The sequence below is a fragment of the Podarcis tiliguerta genome (genome assembly GCF_965153285.1).
Source record: "Podarcis tiliguerta genome assembly, chromosome: Z".
Classification (NCBI taxonomy): Eukaryota; Metazoa; Chordata; class Lepidosauria; order Squamata; family Lacertidae; genus Podarcis; species Podarcis tiliguerta.
In genome coordinates, this window is record NC_139553.1 from 4,362,844 (window position 1) to 4,382,654 (window position 19,811).

General features: G+C 44.5%; 1 protein-coding gene across 6 annotated transcripts in view; it reads left to right on the top strand.

The window, feature by feature from the left end:
- Window positions 1-19,811, top strand: part of SLC25A25 (solute carrier family 25 member 25) — a 39,897-nt gene that overhangs the window by 17,117 nt on the left and 2,969 nt on the right. For 2 of the 6 annotated variants that reach the window (XM_083423100.1, XM_083423102.1), the window contains exons 2-10: window positions 12,765-12,891; window positions 12,999-13,086; window positions 13,752-13,787; window positions 14,806-14,917; window positions 15,617-15,775; window positions 16,494-16,646; window positions 16,788-16,895; window positions 17,283-17,450; window positions 18,240-18,390. In XM_083423100.1, coding sequence (XP_083279226.1) covers window positions 12,765-12,891; window positions 12,999-13,086; window positions 13,752-13,787; window positions 14,806-14,917; window positions 15,617-15,775; window positions 16,494-16,646; window positions 16,788-16,895; window positions 17,283-17,450; window positions 18,240-18,390 — 1,102 coding nt within the window. Of the gene's footprint in view, window positions 1-7,823; window positions 8,151-12,764; window positions 12,892-12,998; window positions 13,087-13,751; window positions 13,788-14,805; window positions 14,918-15,616; window positions 15,776-16,493; window positions 16,647-16,787; window positions 16,896-17,282; window positions 17,451-18,239; window positions 18,391-19,811 lie in introns of those variants that run through there. The other 4 variants (XM_083423101.1, XM_083423105.1, XM_083423103.1 and 1 more) reach the window with 3 other exon arrangements.

Genomic DNA, 19,811 nt, shown 5'->3' on the forward strand with positions numbered 1-19,811 from the left:
ACTTTACCCCAGGATAAGAACAGAAATCGCGCACTGGCAGCAGCAGGAGGTCCCATTAGCTAAAGTGGTACCTCAGATTAAGAACGGACCTCCGGGACGAATTAAGTTCGTAACCAGAGGTACCACTGTATATTCTTGGCTTCCATTGCTCTTTCAGAGACAACATAAAAATACTACCCTCAAATAAGAAATATAGTAACATTTATTTGCTATAAAACTCTACATGGTTCACATCACCAAGTTTGTTTAACATTTTGGGACCTTGATACCTGAAGGCGTACCTCTTCACACATCGTAGCTTCCCTTGCTTTGAAATCATTACAGGGGTACCTCAGGTAAAGTACTTAATTCGTTCTGGAGGTCAGTTCTTAACCTGAAACTGTTCTTAACCTGAAGCACCACTTTAGCTAATGGGGCCTCCCGCTGCCACTTCAGCCTGAAGCAAAGTTCTTAACCCGAGGTACTATTTCTGGGTTAGTGGAGTCTGTAACCTGAAGCGTCTGTAACCTGAAGCGTATGCAACTCAAGGTACCAGTCTATTTGAGACTTCCTTAATACCATGATGGCAGGTGCCAGGCACATTTTGCACCTGGTTATCCTCTTGCAACCAAGTGAAGATGCCTGGGTACCAGGATAGTGCCTGACATCTCCACCATCTGCTTGCCTGAGGACAGTGTTTGAAACTCAGATACATAGGTTAGGTGCCAAATAGCTCCTTAAACCACGGTTACATTGGATCTTGTTTTTACACACTAATACTGCATCCTGTAGAATTCTACCAGTTATATTTTATCTGCATGATCAGAATGAATTTTGCTTTTTCTGTGCAGCCTGAGCAGGAGCAGTAAAAAACATTACAGTTAATTGTTGTAGCTTGTCTTCACTTACCCAATCCCACTGCCCTGCTCACAACTGTGAAGAATATTCTCACGTTATGAATGGTCTGTGTCACCATTAAGAAAAAGAGGTAGGAATAGGCCAATATGTATGTGGAATGTCCCTGGATCAAGTGACTTTTCTTTTCTCAGAGTTCTTAAGCTTCTGAAGGTCGTCATCTGAACTAGCCAGAGTTTTAATTGATAACCAATCACAGTCAATGCATCATTTGAAAACAAGACTTTAGAGCTGTCTTGTTCAAAAATGGCAACTAGACATTCCATGTAGTTGACTGTAACCTTGGTTTAAGGAGCCATTTGGCACTTTGCTTATATGTCTGATTTTCTAACATTGCTTCTGAATGCCATTGCCAAATTAGGTAGGGGAAGGTGTTTATGAGTGAAAGGGCGTTTTCAGCTCTGGCCCTTTAGTTATTAGTACTGTGTTGTGATTTAGCATTTTAGCTGTGTGGTTTTTAAAATTGCTTCCTCTTATAGCTTAGTGCTGCAGTATTTTACTTCTCTACTTTGTTTTAGTTTTGACTAAATTACAGTTGTGTTTCTATAGCATTATAATTGGTGTTTTATATAATTTTTAAGTTTGTCACTGTTACCTTGTACACCACCTGAAGAACTATTGTTATTAGTGGTTTGTAAGCAGAATGAAATAATAGATATCTTACTTTAGGAGTGAGGAAAACTGTACATAAAATTATAGAGTCGTAGAGTTGGAAGGGACCCCAAGGGTCATCTAGTCCAGCCCCTGCAATGCAGGAATCTCCCATGGCAGATGACCATCTAATCTCTGCTTAAAAACCTCCAAGGAAGGAGAGTCCACCACCTCCCGAGGGTATCTGATCCACTGCCAAATAGCTCTTACTGTCATAAAAATCCTAGGCAGTATTATCTTGATTCCTCCTTCTTTTATAGCACGGTTCATGTGTTACTTGCAGGTAGGACTTGGGTCCCACTCCCACCACTGTCTGATAACAGCTTTTGCTCAGTCAGTGACATTTCCCTTGCTGTCCTGTGGCAGAGATTTTAGTCACAAACCTTGTGATAGGAAACCTCCACTTGGTCGCAAGGGGGCGATCCTGAGTCACAAGAAGCGACTAGTGACTGGCTAATTTCGAACACTGAACCCAGGGGGTTCGTAGCATCATTCACATAACAAAGCCCCCCATAGAGATATCAAACTTTTCAAAAGTAGGAGATCCATGGCTTGAATTTGAAGGGGTAAAAGAGGTCCACAGTACTTAACTAATTGGGTACCACTGCTTTAGAGCATGCTTTCCCAACCTGAGGTCCTCCATGTTGGCTGGGGATGATGGTAGTGGTAGTTGTAAAAAATATATAAGAGGGCATTTGGTTGGGCAAGGATTATTTGATGACCCAAGTACAAATAAACATTATGTAGTTAAGTAAGGCCAGTTTCAAAGTCCAGCAAGGGATGGCTTTGTTTATCCTTTCTGTTGGGCAAGTTTTGTGACAAAGATGACCTGTGGAATAGACTGTTCTTTCCTACGGGTGAAATTGTGATGAGCACATGATACATTGGCACATGATATATTGGCACAAAACCATCATGTCCAAATCCCCACCAGTGTGCTGGCAGTTAAAAAAGGTCAGTTTTGGAGTCGAGTTGTTCCTTTCTCATGAAAAATTTTCTCTTTGTCAACCAATTTGAAGCTTTGATTTATGCAACTGTTTTTTGACTGAGGTGTCAAATAATGTATTTCTTTTTGTACTGTTAGTTCCTACAGTCCCTGATGTGGCAACTGTACCCTGTAACAGCGGTCAGGGGTGGGAGAGGTCTGCTTGACCCAGCATTGAATCTAGACAAGAGGCACAAGTGGCTTCGGCCAAAATTATTAAGGGGTTGGATCAGTTCCCTTGTAGAAACATGGGAAGCTGTCTTATACTGTCAAACCATTGGTCGATCTACGTCAGTATTGTCTACACAGATTGGCAGCAGCTCTCCAACGTTTTGGACAGATGGCATTCACAGCTTTATCCTGGAGATTTCAGAGATTTAACTTGGGGCCCATCTGCATGCAAAGCAGATGCTCTACCACTGAGTTAGAGCCCAACATATGAAGCTGACTTACTCTGAGCCCAGGCCATTGGTTTTGTTGCTGAGTGTTGTGCGCACTGACAGGCAGCTGCTCTCCAGGATTTCTGACAGGGTGCTTTCCCAGCCCTACCCAGAGAAGCTAAGGATTGGTCTTGGGACCTAATGCGTACCAAGCAGGTTCTCTCTACCACTGGGCTTTCACCTATGTAGAAAGGATACAACATTTGGGGCTTTTTAGTTTAGAAAGAAGATGAGTAAGGACAATGACAGAAGTGTATAGAATTCTGCATGCACACGGTTCAAAATTAGCCAGGTGCATTTTGCAACTGGCGTGGGTCCAACTGCAACCACACAGAGATCTCTGGATGCCAGGTAGACAACTGACATCTCCATCTGGCTGCCCCTCCAGCTTTCTTAAGTGGGTAAGCAGAAGAGCTTACTTATTGCATTTAAATCCTACCCTTTTCTCCAAAGAGTACATGATTCACCCCAGTCCTAAGTTAATCCCTAAAACAACCCTGTGAGGTAGGTTAAGAGGTTGTAACTGGCCCATGGTCACCCAGTGAGCTTCATGATGGAGTGAAGGCTTAACCCAGATCTCCTAGGTCCTAGTCTGACACTCTTTAACTACTACACCACATAGGCTTCCTACAGTACTTCTGTTATGGGGCAGCTACATAAATTAGGTAGGTATGTAAATATGGGGAAAGCAAAATGTCACACTGAATCCTTATGTTACCTCACTACAAAGTTTCTGACTGTGAGCCTGATAATCACACAAAGATGCACCTGAAATGGCCACCCAAACATTTTCTGGGGTCTGTTTTGTGAGCAGAATCCTAAATTGGCATCTTTACTCTCTGTAGGATTTCAGTCTCTGTGGCATAGCAAGTAGGAATGGCCAGTGCACTCTGAATGTTGCTGTGCTCAGCCAGTCCCGCCCAACATGACCAGTGGAGGCCACCATATTTGCCGGCATGGAATTGCAACATTCCATTCCAGGGATGCCAAATGTTGATGGTCAGAATCAGGCTATTTTGGAGAAGGAAGGTTTTGTAAAATGAAACAGGGATATAATTTAGTGGGACTGAGTCAAGAGTGGTACTGGCACCTGGTGTGAGAAGAGCAGCTTGCGATAACTATGCGTGTCAATCCTGGTGCTGGTTGAGTGTTCATATGAGGGAACATCGCCATGGGGGTGACGGTACAAAATGAAAGCATTTATAAATACAAAAACTCAAATCAGTGGAAAATATTTATAAAGTGAACAGCACACCAGTCATACCAAAGGGTAACTGGAACTGCCATAATTGCAAATTTCTCAAAAACCATTTAGAGCTAAATGGAACTTGAGTGTGCATGGCCTTAAAAAGCAGCAAAAATCCCTTGTTATATTTGAATGGATAATATTGTGTAATATTCCACCATTTCTCCAGGCAGCTCAGGGTGGTGCATTGGGTCTCTTGGGTCCAGTCAGAACAATCCTGTGGTGTAGGTTGTCGAAATAGTTACTGTCTCAAAGTCAAGGTCACCCAGTGAGTTTCATAGCTGGGTAGGCAACAGAATCCAAGGACTTTACAGCCCCAAGTCGAAACTGTCTATTGCACAAGATGTCTGAACCTTTTCAGATTTGGCACTCGTTTTTTAACTTTTTTACCATCTTATTTGTGTGAAGCCAGTGCTGGTGTGACTTGCTGTAGGTTGGGCTGTGACCCAGTTGGGGAGTTTTAACCCATCACTGCATAGTTTGATCTGTCACATTATTGGTATAGCCCATTAGTGCTACAGGAACAGTGAAACTCCCTTACGACTTTTTCCACGTTCCAACTATGGTTACCAGTTTCCAGGTAGAGGTAGATTACTTTGTAAAAAAAAATGTACGAAACTGTCATAAGCAACTTGCATGTGCTTCAGTTTGGACTAAAAAGTGACGTCTCTGGTCCCTGGGGGGCTGGGCTTATACCCAAGCTTTAGATTTCTAGCTATCACAACTAAAATATTTGTCTTGGGTTTAGCTCTGTTCACCTAGTTGGCAGACGTAACACCAGAAAGTGGCAGCGCTTTGAGTTCACTTGGGTGAAAGCACTTGGACGTTGGTTGGCAGAAGTGAGGTGAAGTTCGGGTTGCTTTTCCCCCCTCTTGCGCAGCTTGCTGCTGATCTCTAAGAGGATCTGGAATTTTGAGACAAGATCCTGTTTGCTATGGAGAATAGACGTCAGAGGTGGAGGGGGGAGAGAAGGTTAATCCATGTTAGGTAACAGACATGAAAGGGCACAACTGGTGGAGTGATAAAAGGGCTCTAAACGGACAAATTAGGTGGAAATGCTTTTCCTATTTTTCATCTATAATTAAACTGCTTACTAGTTGAACGTACAAGTTGTGGAGACATAATTAAACTTTATTTTGTCAGGATTTATTACAGTGTAGTTTTCCCACAATGTAATATTCCACCTTTATGGTATAATTTGCATTCATGAGATAATTCTGCCAGACACAGTTTAATTCTGCCTCTGAGGCTTTGTTCAGTTTAGTAGTACAGTTTTGTTACAGTACTACTTCCTGCTTTCAGCCTTAAAAATGGGTTTAAGCAGAGGTTTGATGTCCATCTGTCATGGATGCTTTAGTTGAGATTCCTTCATTGCAAGGGGGTGGATTAGATGACCCTGAGGATCCCTTCTAACTAAACTTTATGTAACAAAAGTAGGATCCATTTTCCCCAAAGAAAAGGTCTTGGTTACAGCTTGTATGTTTGGAGAGAGATAAGCCATCTACCTGACTTTGGACATAAAGGTAAAGGTAAAGGGACCCCTGACCATTAGGTCCAGTTGTGGCCGACTCTGGGGTTGCGGCGCTCATCTCGCTTTATTGGCCGAGGGAGCCGGTGTACAGCTTCCAAGTCATGTGGCCAGCATGACTAAGCCGCTTCTGGCAAACCAGAGCAGTGCACGGAAACGCCGTTTACCTTCCCGCCAAAGCAGTACCTATTTATCTACTTGCACTTTAACGTGCTTTTGAACTGCTAGGTGGGCAGGAGCAGGGACCGAGCAATGGGAGCTCACCCTGTCGTGGGGATTCGAATCCTGACCTTCTGATCGGCAAGTCCTAGGCTCTGTGGTTTAACCCACAGCGCCACCCGCGTCCCTGACTTTGGACATAGGGCTAAGCCAAATCATGGCTTGGTTCTCAGCTGTGTGGTTGGGAGGGGGAGCAAAACAGGCATGGTTTCAGTCCTGTGCACAAGCACACTGCACATGCATCTTTAAACCACAGTTCAGCTTAACTGTGCTTCAAAGTGACATGTAAACCAGGACACTAACTCAAACTGCTTGTCTATCAAGCTCAGTATTATGTACATGCTGACATGTAGCAGCTTTCAAAGATCTCGGGCAGAAGAGTTTATTCCAGCCCTGGCACCTGAGTTGGCCTTTAACTAGAGATGCCAAGGGTTGGGCTTGGCACTTCTGCACGCAGCACATGGGCTATACTGCTCAGCTACTGTCCCATCCCACAGTCTTGTAAGGCAGCTCAAGGATCAGAGTTCAGCAATTGTAATTCCATAGCTAGCAGCTGGTTCCTGTCTGTGAACACTATCTCCAGAATCCTCCTTGCTTCCCCCACAGTTCAAAGTGAATGGCTGCAAAACGGGAAATTAACCATGTTCAGTACTATTTTTCTAGAAAAAGAGGAACTCACCTCTTTCTGCCTCATTCTTTTAGAATGGCAATAGCACCCACTGATTTCCTGCTGAAAAAAAGTCCTGACCATGTCAGTGAATTGAGCCTGACGCTAGAACTATGGTATGCAAACGTTTGTGTGTAATGTTAATTTGTGGGTGTAACATCCTAATTTCTCCGTGGTATTCACAACAGTGTGAGTAACAAAACACACCTCTTTTGCCTGATCCCCCCTCCCATTGAATATTAAATCAGAATATTGTTTATAAAATGAATTAATTTTTTTGGGTAGAACACTGGCCACTGCAAGGTACCCAATGCTGCCTGCAGTATACTTCAGTGCAAACATGTACAGCAGTTGAATGAGTTGCTCATTCTCACCTAGTGGTTCTTTTCCCTTCCTCTTTAGAAAGCTGAAACACGCAAGCCACTTGTTTCATACAGCCATCACAGAAGGTGGCATAGCATATCCTGTTGAGCTTACCTTTCACACCTTACCACAGCAGAGAGGAGCTGGGGCTGGTACACAAGCTGGGTGCTGGGTTGTTTTTTAGTTGTTTTCAGGGAAGCTTTTAATGTGTGACATTTTAATGTATTTTTAATCTTTGATGGAAGCAGCCCAGAATGGCTGGGGAAGCCCAGCCAGATGGGCGGGGTACACATAATAAATTATTATTATTATATAGTGGTGGCATCTGCTTATGAGGAACTCCTTCCCACAGGAAACCCGTCAGGCTTCACCCTTAGTGGGGTTCAGGTGGCATTTGAAATGCCTGATGGCTTTGTTGTATTTTTGTTGCTGCTGCATTAATGACCTGGTAGTGTCCCAAAGTGTTTTGTCTTAAATCAGGATCAGATTTGCTTCAGTGTGGAATCATCGGTTCTCTTCTCTTCTTCCGCCCGCCCTTTAAAACATTGTCCCCTATTAGCCCTTCCCATACGAATTGATGTACAGATAACAGTTTGGGTGTCCTGAGTGTCTTTTGCATAGGGCTTTCACTCTTTTTCATACCAGTAAAGTAGAACTGTCACATAGCCCCGTCTAGAGCAGCTCTGAAGCCTAGAAGAGGCTGCAGAGGGTTAATCTAGGCTGCCGGGGAAAGTGACGTTAGGGGAAAGCAGGGATTGAGCAATCTGGAGCTGCCTCACACGCACTTGTCAGGAATCCAGGGTGGCTGGGAAGGGCTTGAGAGACACAAGCTTCCCTTTTAAGCAGAAGGGCAGGGCTCGGGCAGCCAATCACAGCACAGCAAGGACAGCTCATAGGCATGTGTCATGAGTCTTGCCGGCATTTCCTCTCAAGCACGAGAAACGAGAAAGGAGCGGAATTGGGTGGTTTACAAGAGAGCCTGAGCACAGCTGGGGGAAATGCTTTGCTTGTGCCTCTATGTGCCGACCTTCGGCGAGTCCCAGGCAGAGTTTGAGTACTTTGAGTCGAAGGGGCTTCCTGAGAATCTGAAGCCCATCTTCAGACTGAGCCTTTTGATTCCTTCCCAGGAGTTCTCCACCTATCGTCAGTGGAAGCAGGTATGAAAGAATGCATGTGAGCTGAATTGTTCTAATCTGTTCAGTATGACCTCCTCTATGCCTTCAAGGAGTTGAGGGTGGCACACATAGCTGCCTTCCACTCCTTTTATCTGGACAACAGGCTGTCTAGGTAAAATTGGTTGGGACTGGGTCAATGGCTCAAGTTTAGTCTGTGAACTTCAAGGATCAAGTGGGTATCTCCCTAGTTTAAGCCCAGTTCTGTTCTGGAGGCAAGTTCTAGCTTGGGATAGTTATTAGCTGCTGCTCTATAGCAGCTTTCAGTGTAAAGAGGGTTGGTGAGTCATCTTCCCTGCCCTTCCTCCTCAAGTTCTCATTTTCCTTGCAATGTAAATACAGTGTGGAAGATTGTGTGGAGATGTAATGGGTTTCCAAGGCCCACCTGGTGCATTTCCAACATTCAGCCCTTGTGCTGCCTTCTGCTTCATACTACCTATTTTCCACAAAGCCTGTGGGCGGGTGTTCTAATGCCAGTTCATGTTGGACCCAAACTTCAGTTGGCTGTATATAATCTGAAGTGGGGGGAACCCTCCCTTTTAGTATCATGTATATCAATATGAGCAACTTGACCCAACATCCTTCTCTAGAACACCCTGTGACAGCAATTTTGGCCAGGTCCTTGATTCTTCTGAAGGATGGAACTGGCTGTGCCTATTGTTACTACAACTGAGCCTACATGCAAATAAAGAGGGTGGAGAGGGATGTACCAGGGACATTTAAGGTGAAGAAGAGGCATATCCGGGGCTGGGTGGCATTGTTGGTGGCAGGAAGAAGGCAGCATCAGTTAATCTCTTCATTTCCCACCTATCTTTCCTAACACAGGAAGTTCAGCTCAGATAGCCAATGTTCTGTTCATAGTATGCCCATTGAAATTAATGGACACGGCTAACTTAAATTCATTCATTTCAATTGGTCTACTTTGACTAGAAATTAGTGGGATGCAACCCAGGCTTCATGTGAAAGTTCAGGAGATCGTAAGTTTTTAAAAGCAAGCCTGCACAACTTGTGATCCAATACAGCCCAGCAGTGTCTGAATGAAGTATCTGAACAAGAGTTTGGCATAAATGGAGCTGTTAAGCACCTGTCAGGCAACAGTGCACATCTGCTGGGCTGTTTTGAATTTGGTGGATCATGTGTTGTGCTGGTCTGGCTTAAAACATAAGTACATAAGGAGTGTCATATTTGTTTCCATATGGAAGATGGGAAGCTCACACAGAGTCAGATCAGTGGTTCACCTAGCTCAATGTTACTGATGCTGTTGTCAGTGGAGGAGACAGGGTATCTTTCCCAGCTCTAGCTAGAGGTGCCTGGGCAGCATATTGGGTAGAGTGTTTGATTAGGACCTGGGAGAAACCCCACCTAATCTCAAAGCTTGCTGGGTGACCCTCAGCCAGCCCAACCTACCTTGCAGGGTTTGGGTTTTTTTGGTAACATCTTTACTGAAAGTTCAAAAGGCACATAACTATATGTGCATCAAACATGGTGAGGTGCAAACAAAAGGAGAAAAAGAAAAAGAGAAACAGAACCTGTGCAGAAGGGAAAACAAAGGGGGGAGTGGGGGAAAACCCAAAACTGTATATTCAAATTCAGTGATATTTGGAATCCATTCTTACAAATAGGTTAAGATCTGATGAAGAACAGTAACAACCTTGTAAAATATACCTCGCAGGGTTACTGGGAGGATAAAATGGAGAGGGGGAGAACCATGTACTCCACCCTGAGCTTCTTGGAGGGAAGGGATATAAATGCAATAAATAAAAAAATGAAATTGAACCTGGGGCCTTCTGTGTGAAAACCAGATGTGCTACCACTGAGCTGCAGCCCTTTCCCTCTGGCCATGTTACCAGTCATGGCAACATGCAGTAGTTGCTGCTATAAAGATAGTAAGTAATAGAAGGGTTCATGTGCACATGCAGAGAGGATTTTGTGGGTGATAAGTCGCCTACTTGATTATGAATCTTCCTTGTTTCATCACTGCAGTCCCAACAGCATTCTGGTATGTTAGCCAGTTAGCTGGTTTTCATGAGGAATATGGGTTCGTTCAGAGCTCTCTTCTCTCCCCTCCCCACCCCAGTTATTTCCTTCATTCTCTTTCTAGTGTTTGAAAGCCAGCATCTTGCACCTCCCCAAACTGAAACAAACATATTATCAGATGCGCTTCAGATTTTTGTTAATGAGTTAATCACTCGTTAATTTGCTTGTGAGCAGAGGCAAGCTCTTATCACTTCTTCAACAGCCATGCTTCAAGGAGAGTGTATGATGGTATCAGGGCAATAAGATTGGCCATGTAACATCCAATATGACCCTTCCTTTCACATTGTTCTGTTGGACCTTCACACTAGCAGTGTGTCACAATGTCATGGCTATCAAGGCACTGATGAATGCACACTAGGCTAGAATCCCAACAGCCTTGCAGTTTGTAGCATCATGCATTCAAATGTGGTTACCAGAAGTCTTTTGCTGACATGGAGACACTGGATGGGGTTGAGGACAATGATTGAGGGGATACATGGAAGCAGACTTATTTTTAAAATGTAAATATCAGAACTGTAGGAACACCACACTGTTTAGTACAGTAACCTTAAAACCTGCATCAATTGGGGCCTTAGCAGTCTTGCTTTCTCAGTGCAAGAAGATTAATGTGCAGACCCAGTGCACATGTAGGAAAGAATTTCGGCACTGACCATGATGTGAGCCCAGAGTTACAATTTTAGAAATCGTTTGCATCACAGAGATGCGAGTTCAGTGGGGGCAGATTACTTGGCAGAAGCGTTTGGGAGTGCTCATTGGCAGACATTTCCCCCTTTTGCCTTGTATCCGCTGCAGTATCCTTTACAGAAAGGGGAGGTGCGTTTTTGGCTTCTCCAGGACCAGCTTACAGGGACTGCAATGCTTCATTGCCTCTCCCAAAGGGTCATGTGGTATTGGGAAACCCTGAATTGGCTCGTTAGCAGTTATCGGATGACATGCCAGAGATTGCCTTCTATCTTTAGCTTACAAATTATGACCCCTTCTATCTCTCTTCTTTTACAACTGTCACATGTCTGTCTGCAGATTAGATCCACCTTGGAAGTCTCAAAGGTCACCGCAGATGGTGACCGGCTGTCCTTATTAAGTTTAGGTTAGGAGGGGTATTAAATTATATGAAGGCCTAAGTTTAGTAATATGGGGGACAGGGAAGGGGAGGAGGGAGCATTTCAAATTATGTCTAGCGTAATTCTCAGGGGAGTCGTTTCTTATACAATATGAAACGTTTATTACTTTAATACGGAACATATTTATCAGCAGCCTAATTATTAAAAATGCAGTATGCTAACCCATTCCTCTATTTTTTTCTAATTTTTCATGGTCTTGCAAGTGGAGCCAGGTATTGTCAGGTTCTGTTTCTTGACACTCTAGCCTAGTAGACTGGTGTTTAATGCAGGCATGAGCGACTTATAGCCTTGTGCTGTGTGGAGATCAGCAGGCAGCCCAGTTAGAGCCATTGTGAGGAGCCAGCTGGTCTTTGCTGGGTGCTTTTTGGGATATAATTATCTCACTTAACAAATTTCCTGCTCTCTATGCAAAACAGGTGATAGCAAAGCAGGTATTGACCCAGCCATTTAGTTGCTGTCTGGTTTGCTTACCTGCCTATCTGGGCAAGGCTCAAGGTGCTGTTTCCTGCTAAGAGGAATGTTAAGGATGAAGTTTCCTTATTTATTAACAACATGACTTTGCCATCTCTTAATCTCTTCTGTAAATATACACTTTGCTTCTAAAATCTAGTTTCCCCCAGTATCTTGCACAAGTGCATAACTGCAGGGTGACCAAATCAGTTCATTCTTGCCTCAGAGCTGCTTTTTGACATCTCTCTTCAGCTCGTGTATTTGTATTTGGTGGTCAGTCATTGTTTCTAGTAGCTGGTGTGGTATAGCTTCCTTGCTTCCCTGTTCAGAGGCAAAGTACAGTGACATCTCTGTACCCAGTGCCTAGCAAGGAGCTTTTACAGAAGAGCTAGCGCTCTCTCTCTCTCTTCTCACTTTTCTCAAGCCCATGACATTGATCCTGCATCTTAAGACAAGGTGTAGCCTAGCGGTGTTTGGGGAAAACACACACACTGTCTCTCAAAAAACCAGCACAACTGGTATCGAACATATTTGGTTAAATTTAAGAGCTCCTGGCAGTGGGGAGGGGACTGCTGTGCTCCAGTTCTGCTTTTAGGGTTTCCATAGGCATGTAGTTGGCCACTGTGAGAACAGGATGCTATATGTGCCATTGGCCTGATGCAGTAGGGCTCTGGATTCTTAGTTTTTACAGTATGTGTGAGGCTGTTCAAAAACTGGTGTGCTATGTATTCTCCCAGCTCCTGTTCCCTAGCCACAGCTATATAAAAAGGCTACAAAATGAAGTCCAAGCAGAGATCATTTTGTGCAGGGGTTCCGTTCCCAGCCCCCGTCTGCGTCGATTGGGCATGTATAAGTGCACCCTGCCCTGTTATGTCCCTTGTTCTGCCCTCTTCTGTGTCCAAAAGGATCCACAGGTCTGCAATTGTGTGTCCATTGGGCGTGCCTAAAATGGTCACCGCCTGTAATGTTGTTTTTATGTCTTTTCATACAGAAAATCGTTAAAGCTGGAGATAAGGACCTAGATGGGCAGCTGGACTTTGAGGAGTTTGTTCACTATCTCCAAGACCATGAAAAGAAACTGAGACTGGTTTTCAAGAGCTTAGACAAAAAGAATGATGGTATGCACATTTTGGTTTATTTATTGGGAGCGAAGGGATTCTGTTGCAGATTGTCTGGCAGCTTTGTTTTGTTCATAAAGCTTAGTGCTTACTTGTCATCTTTACAGGCTGCATTGACGCCCAGGAGATCGTGCAGTCCCTTCGGGATCTGGGAGTCAAGATCTCTGAACAGCAGGCTGAGAGAATTCTCAAGAGGTAAGTGTTGCAGGTGGCTCTAGTGTTTTTACTCTGGCGACCATGGTGTAAGGTGTTAGCTTTGTCTCCCTTCTCTTCCTTTATATCTCCCCCCTTATAAAACCTCTGAAGCAACTCTGCAGCATTTCGTCCATAGCAAAGCATGCTAGAGCAGCAAATGGTGCTAGAATAGCAATCACAGGTGAAGATCCACTGACATCTTTTGCTGGAGCAGTAGGGACAGATGGAGGCCAGAATGCATAAGAGCATGTGACATCAAAAGTAAGCAGAATGCTGATTCATGAGAGAGCAGCTTTCCCTCTTGGAAAGGATTCTTCATACTTGCCAGGAATTGATTTACGGTGTTAACATTCCGTCCTGTAAGATAGGCAAGTAGCATGTAGGCCAAGCGGGAACTTGCTTAATAGCTGCTAAGCAAGAGGAATGAATGATTTTTGCCAGCATTCTGGAATTGCTGTCCTTGCAGTATATAATGCTTTTCTGCAGGTTAGATAATCTTAAATTAAGGTATAAATTGAGGTATATGTTCCAGTGCTCGCTGCTTTAATATGTGCATGCAACTTAACATACTGAAATGCTTTCAGCTGCATGCATGTTGCACTAACTTCTAACATTTGTCCCTTTCTTGCTCTTTGTATTCTCCCCTCTGCTTCCCTGTCTGTCAGAATAAGAACGGGACACTTCTGGGGTCCTGTCACCTAGTAAGTACCAAAGTGTATATTCTTGTCTGGCTCCTATTCCTTTTTGTACCAGTTTTTCTCCCCACCCGCAATGAAGTTGGTAATGTGTAGCAGATTTTTAGTGAGCCTGGTGGTGATGGAGGGTGAGTGCACAGGCAGATATATACCAGTATATCTCATAAAAACATAAAAATGTCAGTATCGATATCAACAAATTACACAGCTAATCAATATAAAGCACTCCTAAAACAGCAGAAAAATATGCAGACTAAGGGGTAACCATTAAAAGCACAGCACATATTTTTGTTTCCAGAAGGTAACTGCAAGCAAGCCGACAGGGCTAAGGTTGAATTGATGCTTAAGAGTAGGAGCTATGTTAAAACGAGCACTTCTATGCCTCATGCTTGGGAATCTTTTATCAATTAGTAAGACTGATTAATTGGTAAGGACGGAAAAACACTCAAGTTCAAAACTTCTTCCTCCTGCTGCCCCAAGGTAGCATCTACTCACACATTTGCCTTCCACAGATGAAGCCACACTGTACAGACCATAACCAGGCAGCAAGGACACAAATTGCAGATGACTTATGGGAGTGCACACACAGTTACACATGCCACTCACTAGTTAATCTGACTCTTTTTATGACTACACACATTAACCAATCTAGACTCTTCCTATGGAATAACTTATGTCCATCCTGCACAGCCTTATATATTTAGTTTTGGAGGACCCAGTGAAAGGAAGAGGGTGTGGGGAGAGGCAATAGAGAAGCCATCTTAACCCCACACAGAACACAATTTGTTCCTCATGAGCTGTCCTGTGATCCCAGGAAAGATTTTTGCCCTCATGACTGTTTGAAAATTACTCTTCCAAGTATTTTACGCTATCTGATACATAAAGCTCTTAAAATTGTGCTTGCATGTTCTTTAGTCTTCTTCTGCAAATATTTATGTTTTGTGTGGTTGGTGTGGAGTTAAAGAGTTGATACGCCAGACCTCCTCCTCTTGGCTCATTTTACCTTCCCAATTGATTCTTGCAGCATGGATAAAAATGGAACAATGACAATAGATTGGAATGAATGGCGTGACTATCACCTGTTGCACCCTGTGGAGAACATTCCTGAGATTATCCTGTACTGGAAGCACTCAACGGTAAGAAATTAAGATCCTTCATGCACAACATATGTGAAACTCATGGTTGCATTTGTGAGGGTCCCGCTCCATGCTCTTGACTCCTATCAGCAGTCTCCATCAAAAGCTAGCTGCCTTCTCGCTCTAGTTGCTTTCTGTTTTTATGTGCCTTCTGGCCTTGTTCTTAAAATTTCTGGCACAGGTGAAAGTGAATGTTCTCAGGGAGTGGGAAGGCAGGTAAGCTGCTTGACTTGTACCCAAGGTATGCAAACAACTGGGTCCTGCTAGTTTGCAACCTGCCAGCTCTGGAAAGTGATACGATGCTCTTTGATTAAATTTGGCTTTTAGTGCTGCATAATGAGATCAAACTAGGCTGTGAACTCCAGAAGAACTCCAGATCTTTCCCCCTGTTCTGTTCCTCTTGACCAGTCATTTTGAACACTAGCAGATTGCAAGGCTGGCAGGTGGCCCATTTTTGGAACTACAACTATGGTATATTTTCTTAAATACCCTCTAATGAATTTTATTAGGTGCAACCACTGCTGCAGATTCAGATAAAGCAGGTGCAGGTGTTGAAATAGTAAACTAGTGCTAATTGCTTCCATGCTTAAATTGTTTAATCTAGGTGCATGATGAACAGATCTCTGAGGAAGTCCTCATGCACACCCAGTACAGCTGAAGAAAATGGTTTTACTCATGCTATGCTTTGTTGCTTTGCAGATTTTTGATGTAGGAGAGAACCTGACAGTGCCAGATGAGTTCACAGTGGAAGAGAGGCAGACTGGAATGTGGTGGCGACACCTAGTTGCAGGTGGAGGGGCAGGGGCAGTGTCAAGAACATGCACTGCTCCCTTGGACCGCTTGAAAGTTCTCATGCAGGTAAGGGTGGAAGCTCGGCAGAAGGGTATTTGTTGTCCTGGCTCCATCAACTTTTCCTCTTAGTTCAAGGATATAGGTAGAATACAGTCTTGCAAGACAGACTTTTCCTCTAGAAACAAGAGAGCTGTAAGATATGGTGATGTCATTCTGACACCCAGAGGGAAGCCACTCTCAGCAGTTTCTGTGAGCCCCGCTTTTCTACATATGACCTGTACTTCTGGTTCCCTCCAGAATTTATACTGGGCAGGTCAGGTCAACAACAGCACAGTCCTTGGACTGCACAGCCTTGGCAGAACACGCAATCCCTTAAAACTAGTCCTGACAGCTCTAGCTGGAAATGAGGTAACCTGTGACTTGCTGGCAGCTCTTCCTGTTCTGGGCTCAAAGGACAGAGAAACACAGCTGTCATTGGAAGTACCTTGTGAAATGGGGAATTTGGACTTTGCATAGGAGTCACCGGACTGACCCATGCCTCCCTTTCGTCATCAGTTCCATTTCCCACTGCTTCCCTTTTCACTTCTTGCTGTTCCATGAACTACTAATTTTGATAATATTGGACTATAGATAACTGGTGTTGAATGAAAGTGTCCCTTTTCCTGCTATACTTGTGAGGCAAGCTAGTTTAAAACTTGTATGTAGATAAGGAATTTCTTTTTGCCCAAGCAGGAAAACTGAAAATGGGCCTGTATCCAACCAGAAACGTCTTTCTCCTTTTCAGGTCCATGCTTCTCGCAGTAACAACATGTGCATTGTTGGAGGCTTTACCCAGATGATCAGAGAGGGTGGCACAAGGTCACTTTGGCGAGGGAATGGCATCAATGTTTTGAAAATTGCTCCAGAGTCTGCCATCAAGTTCATGGCCTATGAACAGGTAAAATAATCAGGACCCAAGGCAATGCAAATGAGATGGCGCTGCTGCTGTTCATCTAACATCCCAATGTTGAGGCTAACAAGGGAATAAGAAGCGGGTGTGACTGCGGTATCAAATGACACAATTCTTTTATATCTATAGATCAAGCGATTCATTGGCACTGACCAGGAGGTGCTGAGGATTCATGAGAGACTGGTAGCAGGTTCATTGGCAGGAGCCATTGCACAGAGCAGCATCTACCCAATGGAGGTGAGTTCCTGAATCTAGCCTTTGGCAGCTGATGTTCTCCTTTTCTTTTGCGTACAACAGACTGCTTTCAAATGTTTTAGATGGAACTCTTCCCACAGTGGGGACCTCATTGGTGACATGCCCATCAGAGGTACTAGCACTTCACTAGCAGTGTGGTCTGTTGTAGTGTTCTTCAGCCATGGTTCCTCAGATGATGCTGGGACTTCAACATTGGCAAAACTGGCTGGGAATGATGGGAGCTGTAATTAAACAATGCCTGAGGATCCAAGGTTTAAGAACACATAATTTACTAGTTATCTTTCTTTGACTTGGTTCAGGAGAAGTTTGTATTTGCCTGCCTGTTCTATACAGGCTTTCCTGATGCATCTGTTTCTTCTCATGGGCCAGGTTCTGAAGACACGGATGGCCCTGCGCAAAACAGGGCAGTACTCAGGGATGCTGCACTGTGCCAAGAACATCCTCACCAAAGAAGGAATGGGTGCTTTCTACAAAGGCTACATCCCCAATATGCTGGGCATCATTCCCTATGCAGGAATTGACCTGGCTGTATATGAGGTAAGAGGCTTGGCAGCTGCTTTGTGGGAGAAGAAGTTGCAGGTGTCCTTAAGCAGCCTTTCTCAACCTGTGGGCCCCCGGATGTCGTCGAACTACAACTCCCATCACCCCTAGCTAGCAAGGCCAGAGCTCAGGGATGATGGGAGTTGTAGTTCAACAACATCTGGGGACCCACAGGTTGAGGACTGCTGTCCTAAAGGAATGTGCTAAGGAAGGCTAGAGTCCTGACACCAATCTGCTAAACTCCAGTGAAATTTCCCACCTGTGCTCTAGTCTAGGATTTGCAGCATGGATTTTCAAAGTTGTAGTATTGCTCTCTCCCTAAAAGGTAAAGGTAAAGGTACCCCTGCCCGTATGGGCCAGTCTTGACAGACTCTAGGATTGTGCGCCCATCTCACTCAAAGAGGCCAAGGGCCAGCGCTGTCCGAAGACACTTCCGGGTCACGTGGCCAGCGTGACATCGCTGCTCTGGCGAGCCAGAGCCGCACATGGAAACGCTGTTTACCTTCCCGCTAGTAAGCGGTCCCTATTTATCTACTTGCACCCGGGAGTGCTTTCGAACTGCTAGGTTGGCAGGCGCTGGGACCGAACAGCGGGAGCGCACCCCACTGCGGGGATTCGAACCGCTGACCTTTCGATCGGCAAGCCCTAGGCACTGAGGCTTTTACCCACAGCGCCTCCTGCATCCCTTGCTCTCTCCCTACTCCACCTCAAATCCAATACTATAGATTCGTAAGGGTCCTACCGATGCTTGACTTGATTTGTGAACAATTTATTCTTTCCTCCTAGACATTGAAAAACAGCTGGCTGCAACATTATGCTGTGAACAGTGCCGATCCCGGGGTGTTCGTTCTGTTGGCCTGTGGTACCATCTCTAGCACCTGTGGACAACTGGCCAGTTATCCTCTTGCCCTTGTACGCACACGAATGCAAGCTCAGGGTAAGAGCATTTGAGAGGCCCTTGGGTGTAACCTATGATGCAGAAAGTCTTGCTGCTCAGCACCTGGTTTTTAGAAATATATACAATCTCTGAACCTGAAGGTTCTACTTAGCCACAATAACTAAGTAAACAATAGGCATTATCCTCCATGTTTTTGTCTAAGTCTCCCTTGAAAGTCACCTGAGAATTTTAAATTTTCAAAACATCTTTGAACAGTGAATCCCATAAACAAATTCTGTGCAGGTACTTAATTTTATTTGCCCTGAATCTAATCCCAATGTAAACTTGGTGATCTAGTATATGTGTGTCTGGTGGTGGGGAATTTTTTTGTCTTCCTGCTCCCCGCCCCCAACTCAACAGTAGGTAAAGCTTTATAGGTTTATAATGTTGCTAGCATACCTAAGTGAAAACACCTCTTGTTTCTTTGTACTGGGCTGATCTTGGCATCTGTCTCAGGCTGGCACATAGCCAAGTAGTTACAGAGACATAATCGCAGGCTGTTAAACGCCACACAGCAAGTTAAATGTGTGTCTGGTATGCAGTGCCCCTCAGGAATTGAGCTGTGACTAGTAGAGGTTTTCCCATTCACTTTTATTGAAAGAAAGCTTTGGTACATTAGTCCCTCAAGGCACTGCAGACAATGCACAAGATAAAGCCTCTCTTCTCCACAACACAATACAAGCTTTGCTAATCCCCTCTTTTACTACCCTGACTGCCAAGCTGTGCTCTAGCTTTAGGAAAGTTGAACCGAACCTGTGCTTTTCCCTTTCCCAGCCCCAAATATTAGAGGGGCTGGATGAGGATCATTCTTCCAGGTGTTCTCTCCACCTTACCAGATGAATGAATGAATCTTTATTTGCATTGGCCATAGCAATAAAACAGCAATATGATATACAAAGAATAGAAATAAAAAAGTCAGTTATATAAAATACATTTTAGGGTTTTGAATCAATAGATCTTATTCTGATTGCCCCAGCTAAAAACCTTGCAACCTTTGCTGTCACCTGCTCATCTTGCCCTTGTTTGCCCTTCTGTTGCTTACATTTCCCACTATTTCTGGACCTAGGAGAATTTGGGGGGCGGGTAATGTCTCTTAGAATTATCCTTCCTCCTGCGGGGCACTCAACCACCATTCTGCCTTTTGAGTGTGTGGGAACTTATTGCACGTTCCTGCTCCCCCCCTTCCAGGAAGGGGTCAGCACGGGAGGTAGGGAGGAAGGACGAGCTTGCTGGTGTGAGGACATAAGCAGGGGGAAATCAAGTGGTACTTGCCTGTCCCCCTCCCTGTCACTACCCTCTGATTCTTTCTCTCTCTCCCTCGGCCATGACCCCCACAACCCTCTGGGCCCTTCCCTGAGATTTTTCTGCCCCCATCCTAGACTCTGCCAGCCCCTGACATGCTGTATTGTGCAGTCCACAGT